The sequence below is a fragment of the Choloepus didactylus genome, chromosome 13 (genome assembly GCF_015220235.1).
Source record: "Choloepus didactylus isolate mChoDid1 chromosome 13, mChoDid1.pri, whole genome shotgun sequence".
Taxonomy (NCBI): Eukaryota; Metazoa; Chordata; class Mammalia; order Pilosa; family Megalonychidae; genus Choloepus; species Choloepus didactylus.
Genome location: NC_051319.1, coordinates 100,156,384 through 100,170,926, shown reverse-complemented (window position 1 = coordinate 100,170,926; position 14,543 = coordinate 100,156,384). Strand labels below are relative to the sequence as shown.

Here is a 14,543-nt window from a genome sequence, read left to right as displayed (position 1 = left end):
CACTGAATATATAAATTATGCACCCAGAAATTCAAAACAAATTTTTATACATCACCACACTTTCATTAAAGAAGTGAACAAAGTGAAAAAAGAAGCTAGTTGACTATATTCAATTATTTTCATTTTATAGGTTTTTCACCTATCTTTTCCTATTTTAAAAAATCACAAGGGACCTAATTCCATAGCAAATGTCATTAGCTAATGCCCCATCTAAAGGTCCTGAGTGCCACCACCATCATAATAAGGTAGAGAAACCACACAAAATACGTTGTCTAAAAATGTCAAAACTACCAGAAATCCTAGAAGCTTGGATGCCTGGGGAGAGCTGTTAAATAATCTTGTATAACCTCTATGATATACCTTAAAATTAGGCATTTAAAAAGTCAAAGTAGCTGAAACTCTAAAATGAATTCTTGGTAAAGTATGTCTGAGGAAGACACTAGAAATGATTTCAAAACAATAGATAACACAAATCTTATAATGTGTATGAGTCCTTTTCCATATTCTACAGTCTCTTGCAATAATTTCCCAAAATTCTTTCAAAGACTAATAAAGACACTTACACGATATATACACACAATTATTTGCATAAATAAAAGACCAGGATCTAGAGGGATCCTGGTCCAAAATGTGACTGGCCAAAAAGGTTTAAAAAAAAGTGTCTTTTTTTTTTTTTTTTGAACTAAGGCTGGCTGACATTCAGAAAGGGTCAAGCCATTTCTAAAATAGGCATATGATCAACACACCAGTGAGTAACAATCTTTACAATTTTAAATGTCATGAAAAGCATGTGAAAACTACATTTTACTCCAAGTTGATGAAAGGATTTTCATAACCCACTATGTCCAAATTAAAACTACTACCTACTACTGTACGTTTGAAAAGCTAACGATCTATGCTAACACCCTTAGGAAAAAGTCTTTCCCTTCCCAACAAAAACCTACCATGACAACCAAGAACTGTTTAACATGTTAACCTGAAATACTCACCTGAGCTAATTCCATTAACCCACAATTAACTCCTAACTAACACGACAATAATGGAGAATAAAGAATTCTATAATTAAATTCCAGAAATAATCCTTTATCCACACAGTACATCAGGGCCATACCCTCTCTTTGAAAGAAAACAAAGAGGTTTTTGGTGGTCTTTTTTCTAAACTTTACCCGGCTAATATATAGCATAGCTTCCGGTCCCAAGAACCCAGTCCTCCAAGAAACTGATACTATAGCTACCTTAGTAGATACCAGTGATAATAAATCACCCAAAGCTAAGACTTCATGCTTTTAAAAGCCCATGCTAATAACGCCCGGCTAGTCTTAAGCCACACTACCAAAAGGGTTAAATAAATTGGTTTAAGTTCAAAATCAAGAGGAAAAAACTCAGTAAGAATTTTTAAATCAGTGTGTGAAAAATAAACTTTTTTTTTGTTAATTAAAGCAACACACGACTTATAATAAGTACTAATATACTTTGGTACCATTCATGATCACCTCATTCAGAGAAAGAACCATTTTGACCCCCAATTTGACCATAACTCAAGGCTGTTTTCAGTCATGTCCCTTTCATCTTCCTACTTTGTAGTCACTGAAGATCTAGTTGTTAATATGCCACCAAATAATAATGCTATGACATGAAAGGCACTCTCAAGTACCGTTTTTATGGACTACTTTTTCAAGGCACCCTTCAGTGAAATTTCAAATTATTTATCCAGGATGTCGTCCTTCAGTATACCCATAGATTTTAATGAAGTGGTGGCTTAACATCATGTAATTTGGGAAATTCATCAGTCTAAATAAAGTTAGGTGTACCTAGTTTACAAACCTAGCTTAAGTGACATGCCTTTAAACATGAAATTGGTCTAAATGTTAGCATGTTAAGAAAAAAGTTTTACATCTTCCAATCCCCTGACAACTTACGTTGGGAAATTCTAAATACATCTCACATTTTGAGATACCTAACATCAGGTCAGAACAAAACCAACACTGTCAACTTCACTCTTCCTAGAAAAAGCTGCTTATTCTTTCACCAAAACATTCTAACCTCTATAAACGACTTAGTATGGACAGAGCAAAAGGTCACTTGACTCAAGTATGGTAGAATTAACTTATTACACTGACGTACTACAACATCGATTGAATTAAAAGACCTCTTCTCAACAAACTACTATTTACAATATAGAAGTGCTTTCCGTATTAGAAAACTTTTAAAAAGTACTGATCCTACTGGAGTTAAGTCAGACTCTTATGCATTTGTACTTTTATCCTACATATTTTCCTTTACGTAAGACGGATTGGAATTTGACTAGCCCACCCCGACAGCAAACTGGCCCAACACTCCCACCCTGTAGCAAGAAGCCACGTTTTACACGGGCAGATCGCTTCCCCACCCCTCCTTAAAATAATGCCTGTGGCCATTTAAGACTTCCCCAGCGGAGCTCCAGAAACTTGCAGGTTTAAATGGCCAAATTGGAACCAACCAGGGCAGCTGTCATCTGAAACTCAGGAAAGCTGAGACTAGCCAACTCTGCAGAACAAGGAAGGGTGCGGAGAGATGTGGCGGGGCCGCTCGGAGGGAATGCATTAAGCTCCCCGCTCCAACCTACCCCCGCCCCCCCCATCAATTCGCTTTTCTGCAACCCCAGCGCCGCCATCCTGTTCCTGAATAATTAAACGCGCTGGAGAGTGAGGTGGCCAGAAAGGCAGTTTCTAGCCCGAGTTTCTCGAGCCGAAATAGTGAGGTCGGCGAAACCCGGGGCTATAGCTCCGGCACGCAGTGGACTTTTCTCCCGGGCTGGGGAAGGAAGGGGGCGACCCCCGAGGCCGGCGAGCGGCCGGAAGCCGAGCGCGGGGAGTGACGTAGAGGAGGGGGATGACAAAGGGGCGCGGGGGACCCGGCGGCGCGGTCCGCCGGCCCTAAGGGGGCCGGGACAGGTGGCCGGGCCTGGCCGGGAACAATGGGGGGGCCGAGAGTGCCCCCTGGTGCTCACCTACCTCCGGTGCCCTCCGAGTTCTCGTTGAGGCTGCCTGAGGAGTCGTGCTGGGCGCCCACACACCCGCCCATGGGGGCCCCTGGCGCCGCGTCCGCCACCTCCGGTCGCTCGTCCAGGCCCGCTGCCGCCGCCGCCGCCTCAGCCTCCTCAGGCGCCGCCGCTGCCGAGCTCCGGACAGGCGCGCCGCTCCGCTTGCCCGCCGCGGCCCAGCCTCCGCCCCCTTCGCCGCCCCACCCACCGCCTTGGCTCGGCCCCTTCCTCCGCGCCCACTTCTACCTCAGCCTCCCGGCGCTGGTCTGCGCGCCGCCCTCGCCTCCGACTCGGTCCCGCCAGGCCGGGGCTGGTCCATCCCGGGCGGGCCGGAGCGCCCCGCCTCGCCCCCTCACCGCCCAACACACTAGCGTCCAGGCAAGCCCCGCACTAACGCAGCCAGTCCGCCAGGCCCCATCGGCCCCCGCCCAGCGGCGCCGCCCTCCTGCACCCGCGGCCTGGGCCCTGCCGGGCCCGCCCGGAATGGCCCGGGGGGCGGGGCCGTGGGAGGTGCGGGCTCTGATTGGCTGCGAGAGGGGCAATGGGGGAGGGGGAGGAGGGGATAGCTAGAGGGTAGGAGGCGCTGGGAGGGGATCGGTCTAGGGGAGAGAGGGAAGGAAAGAAGGCGAGAAGAGGAAGAGGGGGAAGATAGGAAGAAGAGAGCAAAGGGAGGAAGGGAGAGATGGCAGGAAAGGAGGAACAAAAGTGAGGAAGGAGAACTGGAGAGAGGAGAAATCGAGTTTCTGGCTCCTCTTCGGGCGTCAGCTCTTTATCTTCCTTGTGGAAGCGGGTCTTTGGGATGGGGACTCAGAGAAGTAGTAATTGACGACTCGCAGGCAGGGACTGGGCATTTTCCCGAATAACTGGGAGGTACATGGGGTTCCAGGCTCCTTTGAGGACCCAGCACCCTTGGATTTGTGTAGAGCTCAGTGAGTTGATACCTCGAGTCTGGGCTTCTTCCACCCCACCTCCATTCCACCTAAAATCACTGTGCCCTATTATTAGAGGTGGAGGGGGAGGCGGTCTCTGTGGTTGCAAACTGGTTTCAGATTACCAAGGCGAGGCATCCCGATAGGTAAGAGATAAACGCTGACGGTAGTTCAGGGGGCATGGGTTTGTTTCATTTTTACAAGCATGATTATTCAAACACAGTACTTCCCAAGATCCTGCTTTACGGTACCTTAAATCGTCTTTAGAACAACGTGGAGTATAAAGAAGTAAAATACCCTGCTTTTTTACAACTAGAATTTGGTACATTGACCACGCCCTTCATTCTTGGCTGTTACAGTTCTAGTCTAAGCCAAATTGTTAATGGGCCCTTGAGAATTGTGCTTCTTGTTATGATGCCTTAAAATTTTTTTTATCTTCGTGCTTAGGCTTTTCTAAAGCTTATTTGTGCCTAAGAATTGTTTTAACTATCTGCTCCATTTTTGTTTCTTGCTTTTTTTAACTTCCTAGGTCAGCTTTTGCTTGGCATAAAAAAAAATCTTTTTAAGTGAAATACCTAAGAAAGAAATTCTCTGCAGCTTGTAATTTGCATTTAAATATATTCTTATAGACTGCTGGTGGGAGTGTAAATTGGTTCAGTCTTTTTTGCAAAGCAATTTGGCAATGCGAATCAAGAGCCTTGAATATGTTCATACCCTTTGACTTGGGATTATTTCACCTCTGGGAATCTAGCCCACAGAAATAGTCCAAAATGCAAAGATTTAGACCCTTGTATGTCTTTGATAATAAGATAAAAATAACGGTTAAGCAAACACATGCACACACAGAAACTCAAAAAGCCTACATTTATATTAAGCACAGAAGTGCCTTGTGAGAAATAGAAGTCTGCTGTATCAAACTTATACTGAAGAATTAATATTACCCTCAATTGTGATCCTGAACCTTCAAAAAGAGCTTACATACATTTGATGCTTTTATGAGTTTCCAGGGGAGGGGTTGCTCTGAGATTCAGAGCTGTGTCACAATGACTTCTACCTGATCCTTCTCAGCTGTGTATTCACGTATTCATGTTGGCAGACAGCTATCACTTCCCTGAAAGAGAGAGGCTGTATGCTGAATAGTTTCAAAGAGATTGAGATTGCTTTGTCCTGAATTTTCCTCTAGAAATTGCAGAAACCAAAGTAAACCTCTGTGATGTCTATTAAACAGATGGTAGGCAACCAAATATGAGAGCTTTCTGATGAGTGCTAAGGAATTGGTACTAGGAAAGGAGCACAGTCTTACCCATTTCAGAGATTCTCAGCGGTAGATGTTCTCTACCCTGCCTTTATCTTAGAGCTGAGATTCTCCTTCCTGGGAAGCAGAGTAAGGAAGCAGTTATTAGAGGACCTGGGTTCTGGTATCAAACTATCTGGGTTGGGATCTGGGTTTCATGGCATACTAGCCATGTGACCTTAAATTTCTGTAGAGCTTGGTTTCCTCACCTATAAAATTGGGCCAATAATATTCCAAGCTCTTTGGGGGTTCTTTATTAACTCTACTTCATGTCTAGCATCATCTATCTAAACTTCCTGGCATGGACCAATCCACTTAACACTCTCCATAGATCCAGTGCCACCTTTTGTGTGTGCACATGCTTTTTTTTTTTTTTTTACAATAGCTTTATTGAGATATAATTCACAGGCCATATAATTCACTGACAAACTACAATTCAGTGGCTTTTAGTATATTCACAGAGTTGTGCAACCATCACCACAATCAATTTTAGGACATTTTCATTACTCTGAAAAGAAACCCCTTACCCTTTAGCAGTCATTCCCCATTTCCCCCAAATATCCCCCTCAATCCTAGGCAACCACTAATCTACTTTCTATCTCTATGTATTTACCTATTCTGGACATTTCACATAAATGGAATCATGGACTATATGGTCTTTTGTGACTGGCTTCTTTCATTTAGCTTAATGTTTTCAGGTTCATCCACGCTGTAGCATGAGTCAGGACTTCATTCCATTTTATGGCTGAATAAGATTCCATTGAATAGACATGCCATATTTTGTTTAACCATTCATCAGTTGATAGGCATTTGGGTTGTTTCCGTTATGAATAATGCTGCTATGAAAATTCGTGTACAAGTTTTTGTGTACACATATGTTTCCAGTTGTCTTGGGTATATACTTAGGAATGAAATTCCTGGGTGATATGATAACTCTGTTTAACTTTTTGAGGAACAGCCAGAAACTGATTTCCAAAGCAACTGCACTATTTTATATTCCCATCAGCAATGTCTGAGGATTTGGATTTCGCCGCATCCTTGCCAACACCTGTTATTGCCTATCTTTTTGATTATAGTCATCCCAGAGGATTTGAAGTGGCATCTCATTGTGATTTTTATTTAATTTTCCTTAATGGCTAATGATATTGAGCAAATTTTCACATACTCATTGGCCATTTTTATATCTGTTATGGAGAATTATCTATTCAGATCCTTTGCCCATTTTAAAATTGAGTTGTGTTTTTATTATTGAATCTTAATAGTTTTTTATGTATTCTAGATAAAAGATCCCTATTAGATATAGGATTTACAAATATGTTCTCCTATTGTGGGTTGTCTTTTCACTTTCCTGGTAGTGTCCTTTGCAACACAAAATTTTTAGATTTCTATGAAGTCCATTTTATTTAGCTTTTCTTTTATCACGTCTGCTTTTGGAATCATATCTAAGAATAATGCAAGTCATGCCTTATTCAACTACTTGTTGAAAAGATTATTCTTTCCCCTCTAAATTGTATTCGCACACTTGTTGAAAATCAGTTCACCATAAATGTGAGGGTTTATTTCTGGACTCTTGATTCTATTCCATTGGTCTTTATGTCTATCCTTATGCCAGGACCACACTATTTTGATTACTCTGTCTTTGTAGTAAGTTTGAAATTGGGAAGTGTAAATTCTCGAACTTTGTTCTTTTTTAAGATTGTTTTGGCTATTATGGGTCCCTTATATTTCCACGTGAATTTTAGGATCAGCTTGTCAATTTCTGAAAAATAGGCAGCTGGGATTATGAGAGGGAATGTGTTGAATTATTGGGGAGTGTTGACATCTTAATCACATTAAACCTTCCAATTTAGTAACATGTATGATTTCCCACTTATTTATGCCTGCTTAAATATCTTTTGTAGTTTTTAGTGTAATAGTTTTGCTTCTTTTGTTGAATTTATTTAGAAGTATTTTGTTCTTTTTGATGCTATTATAAATGGACTTATTTTAATTTCTTTTTCAGATTGTTCATTTCAAGTGTATAAAATACAATTAATTTTTTAAAAACCTTTTATTTAGAAATAATTTCAATCTTACAGGATAGTTGCAAAAAAATACAAAACCCATATGAGAACTCCAACATATACCCTACCCAGATCACAGATACACCAACTTTTAACATTTTACCACATTTGCTGTATCTATCCATCCACCATCTATATCTATCTATCTATCTATATCTCTCTATGTAGCTAGCTGTATTTTCTAAACATTAGTGCAATAGATTTTTGTGTTTTGGTCTTGTATTCTGCAGTCTTGTGGAACTTCCTTATTAGTTCTAATAGTTTTTGCTTCACGTATTTTGAAACTCTGTTTTTGGATGTATGTATGTTTATAATTGTTATATTTCTAGTGCCTTCTTTACTCAACTAATTCCCCCTGCCTCCGGAGAGAAATGGCAATCTCAATCTTAAAACTTAACTACAAAACTATAGTAATCAAAACAGCATATGTTGGGGTGGGGCAAGATGGCAGCATAGAGAGGTGTGGAATGTAGTTAGTCCCCTAGAGCAGCTAGTAAATAACCAAGAACAACTAGTAAATAGTCTGAAACAACTGTTGGGAGATATTCGTGAATGGACACACATTGTACACCAGCCTGGAATGGTGCAGCACAGAATAGTAAATAAAGCTCCACAAACCTGGAACTGGTGACCCTCCCCCACAGGCAGTTTTAATTAACAAATTTGGACTACTGGATACAAGTGACTAGCACAGATAAACCCAGAGCAAGCAGGAAAAGAAACAGTATCCTTCCAGCAAAGAAGAGGCAGGGCTGATAGGAAAAAAATACATAAATAAATAAAAACAGAGGCTTCTGGAGATGGCAGAGGTCAGAATACTGGAAAACAGCTGTGTCACACTAGGAAAAATGAAGATATGTCCCGGTCAAAGGAAGAAACTTACACTTCAACTGAGATACAGGAATTGAAACAACTCATTAAAGTTCTTCAAACAAATATGCTAAATCAATTCAAAAATCAAATCAGTGAGATGAGGGAAGATATGGCAAAAGAGATGAAGGATATAGAGAAGACATCGGGCGAACATAGGAAAGAACTCTAAAGTTTGAAAAAACAACTAGCAGAGCTTATGAGAATGAATGGCACAACACAAGAGATGAAAAACACAATGGAGACATACAACAGCAGATTTGAAGAGGCAGAAGAAAAGGTTCATGAACTGGAGAACAGGATGTCTGAAATCCTACAGACAAAAGAACAGATAGGGAAAAGAATAGAAAAATATGAGCAACATCTCAGGGAATTGAATGACAACATGAAGCACATGAATATACATGTCATGGGTGTCCCAGAAGGAGAAGAGAAGGGAAAAGGGGCAGAAGCAATAATGGAGGAAATAATCACTGAAAATTTCCCATCTCTTATGAAAGACATAAAATTACAGATCCAAGAAGCTCAGCATAACCCAAACAGAATAGATCCAGATAGACCTATACAGCAACACTTAATAATCAGATTATCAAATGCCAAAGACAGAGAGAATTCTGGAAGCAGCAAGAGAAAAGTGATCCATCACATACAAGGGAAGCTCAATTAAGACTGTGTGCAGATTTGTCAGTAGAAATCAAGGCAGTGGTATGATATATGTAAGATACTGAAAAAGTAAAACCACCAACCAAGAATTTTATATCCAGCAAAACTGTCCTTCAAATATGAGGGAGAGCTTAAAATATTCTAAGACAAACACTGAAAGAGTTTGTGAACAAGATACCTGCTCTATAGAAAATACCAAAGGGTACTACAGACAGATAGGAAACAACAGGAGAGAGAGGTTTGGAGCACAATTTGGGGTGATGGTAGCACAGTAATGTAAGTACACCAAACAAAGATGACTGTGAGTACAGCTGAAAGAGAAAGGTTAGGGGCATGTAGGGCACCAGAAGGAAAGATAGAAGATAAAGACTGGGGAATAACTTAGTGAAACCTAGAGCAGTCAATGATTGTGATAAAATGCAAAAATATGTTTTTACATGAGGGACAACAAATGAATGTCAACTTTGCAAGGTGTTAAAAAGGGGGTGGTAGTGGGAGAAAAATACAATCATTGCAAACTAAAGTCTATAGTTAACAGGAACATTGTAATATGCTTCCTTTAATTGTAACAAAGGCAATACACTGAAGCTAAATGCCTATAAGAGGGGGATATAAGAGAGGGGTATGGGATCCTTGGCATTGGTGTTGTCTGACTTTTTTTATTGTATTTTATTTTAACTTTAACTTTTCTTTTGTTGCTCTTTTGTTGCCATTTTTCTTTTTCTTTTTCTTTTGTCCTTACTTTTTTTGCCTCTTCCTCTTTCTTTGTGGAAGAAATAGAAATGTCCTTCTATAGCTAGTGGTAGTGAATGCATAACTACGTGATTATACGGGGAACCATGGATTGTTTGCTTAAGATGGAATGTATGGTACATGAATAAAACTGTCTAAAAAATAAGCAGAGGGATGCAAGTGTTGGAGAGAATGTGGAGAAAGGGATGCACCTAAACACCATCGATGGGGAAGTAGAATGGTGCAGCCCATCTGGAGGGCAGTGTGATGATTCCACAGGAAGCTAAGTATGGGGTTGCCATATGGTCCTGCAACCTGGTTACTGGGTATTTACTTGGAAGAACTGAAAAGAGGGACACAAATAGACATTTGCACAGTGAGGTTTCATGATTTGCAGTGGATGGAGGTGGCCTAAGGGTATATCAACTGATGAACAGGATGGCGAACTGTGGTATATACATTCAAGGGAATATTGAGCTGCTATAAGGAGTGAAGCTGTGAGGTGAATGGACATTGAGGACAGTATGTTGGATGCAATAAAACAGAAGTGAAAAGAAAAACATTATAATGCCTCACTAATATGGACTAATTGTATTGTGCAAACTCTGAGACCTGAGCCTGAGTTATCAGGGGAAGGCTTATTGTAAATGTTCCTAGATTGTAAGCTCTTACAGCAGTTACATCTATTCCTGAGTTATAATAGCTATTTCTAAATTCTGGAATGCTGAGCTCTTTGTGTATAACCTCGTTGGTCCCTGGAACCTTGGGTATCTATGTGGCACCTGAGATTCACAGCCAGAGTCCGACAGGTTTGAATATCAGCATTACCCCATACAGCAAATGTTACAGAGTCTAACTTCAAGTAGAGTATGAATGAAATGGACTTGGTTAGGACTAAGGTAAATCAGACTAAAGAGTAAAGGATGTTATTGACGGTGTTTTAAAACTTGAACTTCTGTGCGAGACCAAAGGATGAGACATTTATTAGGTGCAAAATCAATATTGTTTGTAACACACTATATGACTTAACTTGTATGGTCAGTTTATTCAAACAACGTAGTTACATGGAACATTGACTAGGGAGTGAAATCTGATTGGTTTGTACAGGCTAGTGTGAAGCCCCAATACATCCCAGAGTAATTTGGGCAGAGAATAAAAATGTATTTGCAAAGCCCCCTTGGGAGACTGGGAGAAAATGTGGAAATATTTAATTTCCCCACCTGGGGAATTGATAATATTTTCACAAGCATTGGGGACTGCGAATTAGGAAGGCCGAGCCCTTGGTCTTGGGGCTTGCCCTTATGAAGTTTGTTGCTATAAAGGAGAGGCTAAGCCTACTTAAAATAGTGTCTAAGAGACTCCCCTAGAGAACCTCCTTTGTTGCTCATATGTGGCCTCTCTCTCTAAGCCAACTCTGCAAGTAAACTCACTACACTCCCCCTATGTGGGACATGACTCCCAGGTGTAAATCTCCCTGGCAATGTGGGATATGAGTGGCAGGGATGAGCCTGGACCCGGTATCATGGGATTGAAAATTCTCCTTGGACCAAAAGGTTAAGATAAATGAAACAAAATAAAGTTTCAGTGGCTGAGAGATTTCAAATAGATTTGAGAGGTCATTCTGGAGGTTATTCTTATGCATTATACATTATGCTTTTTAGTATTCAGTGTATTGAAATAGCTGGAGGGAAATACCCGAAACTATTGAACTGGAAACCAGTAGCCTTTATTCTTGAAGACAATTGTATAACTATATAGCTTACACCACATGACCATGTAATTGAGAAAACTTTGTGGCTTCCACTCCCCTTATACAGTGTATGGACAGATGAATAGAAATAGGAGAACAAAAAGTAAATGAATAATAGGGAGGTATCGGGGGTATGGGATGTTTTGGGTGTTCTTTTTTACTTTAATTCTTATTCTTTTTTTTGTGTGTGGTAATGAAAATGTTCAAAAATTGACTGTGGTGATGAATACACAACTATATAATGGTACTGTGAACCAACTGATTGTACACTGTGGATGATTGTATGGTATGTGAATATAGCTCAATAAAATTGAATATAAAACAAAACACATCATGTGCTGGCACAAAGACAGACATATAGACCAATGGGTTAGAATTAAGAGTTCAGGAATCAACTCTCAAATTATGACCAATTGATTTTTTTAAAACAGTATTTATTGTGAAATATAATATATATACAGAAAAGTGATATCTTTCAGAGTACGGTTTAACAAGTGGTTATACAGCAAATTTCAAAGTATAGTATGGGTTACAGTTCTACAATTTCAGTTATTTCCTTCTAGCTGTTCTAATACACTAGAGACTAAAAAAATCTATATAATGATTCGGTAGTCATAATCGCTTGTTAAATCCTCTCTTGTTTGTTGCTACTCCTCCCTCTCATTTGATCAGTGTCTCCATCTTCAGGGATATCTGGGTAATGACTATTATAACATGTTCATATTGAAAAGGGGTCTCAACATTATGGGGAAGGAGGATGCAGCTGGTTGATGTTCTTGAAGAGACTGGTGTCTCTGGATTTTGGGACTTATCTGGCATGGGAACATACTGGAGGATTTAAGTTTCTAAAAAATAAACTTAGTGAGTGAAACTTTTATAGAGTCTCAGATAGGGACGTGGATATTCTTTAGGATTTTTGGGAATACTGTTGGTTTGGGCTTGGCTTACTGTGGCCATTTGCAATATGTAGCTGAAGCTTGCATAAGAGTAACCTCCAGGACACCCTCTCGACTCTATATGAAATTTCTTAGCCCCTGAAACTTACTTTCTTACATTTGTTTCCCCTTTTTGGTCAAAAAGGCGTTCTCAAACCCATGATGCCAGGGCCAGGCTCATTCCTGGCAATCATGTCCCATGTTTCCAGAGAGACTTATACCCCTGGGAGTCATGTCCCTTGCAGGGGTGAGGGTAATGAATTTATTTGCAGAGTTGGGCTTAGAGAGAGAAAGACCACATCTGAGCAACAAAAGAAATTCTTTGGAAGTGACTCTTCGGCATAATTGTAGGTAGGCTTAGCCTCCCCGTTACAGCAGTAAGTTTCATAGGAGCTAGCCTAAAAATTAAGGGCTTTACTTATTAAGTAGGGGGTCCCTGATTTCGCATAGCATATATTCTGACCAAAATAATCAATGTCTCACATTATCCTCACTTAGCCAACAGATTTTTAACAAGTTGGAAAAAACTATTCAATTAGGAAAAAATAGTGTCTTCAACAAATGGTGCTGGGAAAACTGGATCTCCATTTGCAAGAAAGGAAGGAGGATCCCTACTTCACACCATATGCAAAAATGAATTCAAAATGGATCAAAGACTTAAATATAAGTACTAGAACTGTCAAACTCCTAGAAGAAAATGTAGGGAAGCATCTTCAGGACCTTTTGTTAGACAATGTTGTCTTAAGACTTTACTCCCAAAGCACAAGCAACAAAAGAAAAAATAGATAAATGGGACCTCATCAAAATTAAAAACTTTTGTGCCTCAAAGGACTTTATCATGAAAGTAAAAAGAACCTACACAGTGGAAGAAAATATTTGGAAACCACCTATCTGATAAAGGATTAATATCTAATATATGTAAAGAAATATTTCAACTTAAAAAAAAGACAATCCAATTTAAAAATGGGCAAAAGACTTTAACAGACAACTCACCAAAGAATTTATACAAATGGCCAAAAAGCACATGAAAAAATGCTCAATCTCATTAGCCATCATGGAAATGAAAATCAAAACCACAATGAGATACCACTGCACACCTGTTAGAATGCTGCTATTAAAAAAAGAACAGAACAAGTGTTGGAGAGGTTGCGGAGAAATAGGAACACTCATTCATTGCTGTTCGGAATGTAAAATGGTGCAGCTGCTATGGGAAGTCAGCTTGGCAGTTCTTCAGACAACGAAGTATATAACTACCATATGAGCCAGCAATCCCACTACTTGTTATATACCAAAAGAACTGAAAGCAGTGACTCAAACGGATATTTGCACACCAATGTTCATAACAGCATTATTCACAATTGCCAAAAGATGGAAGCAACCCAAGTGTCTGACCACTGATGAATGGATAAACAAAATGTGGTATATACTTACAATGGAATATTATTCAGTCTTATAAAGGAAAGAAGTCCTGATACATGCGACAACGTGGGCAAACCTGGAAGATATCATGTTAAGTGAAATAAGCTGACACAAAAGGACAAATATTGTATGATTTCACTAATTTGAAACAATTAGAATAAGCAAACTCATAGAGTCAGGAGCTAGAATATAGGCCACCAGGGGACAGGGTGGGGATAGGGAATGGGAGTTAGGGCTGAAAATGTGTGGGGTTCCTATTTGGAGTTATGGCTATGTTTTGGTAATGGATGGTGATGATGGTAGCACAACATTGTGAATGCAATTAAGAGCACTGAAATACATATCTGAATATGATTAAAAGGGGGAATGTTAGATTGTATATATGATAACAATTAAAATTAAAAAAAAAAAACATGGAACTACACTACACAAACAGTGAACCCTAAGTTACCCCATGGACTTTAGTTAATAGTACAATTATAAAAATGTGTTATCAGTTGTAACAAATATTTCACACCAATGCAAGGTGTTGGTGGTGGGGGTGGTATATGGGAATCCTGTATTTTATGCATGATTGTTATGTAAACCCACAACTTCTCCAATAAAAAAAAAGAATGAGGGAAGAAAGCATAAATATGCAGAATAAGAAACTAGTGGAAAGTAGCTATTAGTACAGAGGAAGCTAACAAGTCCTACCAGACATCTTTGCACACCTTTATGCAAATAAATTTGAAAACCTAATGAACTAGATAATTTCTTAGGAAAAAAACAGTTTATCTGAATGAATCCCACTGAAGATGAAAAGTTAAGCCAATTTCAAAGCAGAATTATAGAATATTATCAAAGACATACCAAAACATCAAGTC

The 14,543-nt window shown here is 39.7% G+C and overlaps 1 protein-coding gene across 1 annotated transcript in view; it reads right to left on the bottom strand.

Moving 5' to 3' along the window:
• UBTD2 (ubiquitin domain containing 2) overlaps positions 1-3,996 on the bottom strand; it is a 55,221-nt gene extending 51,225 nt beyond the window's left edge. Inside the window, exons 1-3 of the mRNA XM_037800938.1 lie at positions 3,991-3,996; positions 3,306-3,549; positions 2,994-3,212 (exon numbers count right to left, since the gene is read on the bottom strand). Of these exons, the coding sequence (XP_037656866.1) occupies positions 2,994-3,212; positions 3,306-3,549; positions 3,991-3,996 (469 nt within the window). The remainder of the gene's footprint in view (positions 1-2,993; positions 3,213-3,305; positions 3,550-3,990) is intronic.
• Between the last annotated feature and the right edge of the window lie 10,547 nt (positions 3,997-14,543).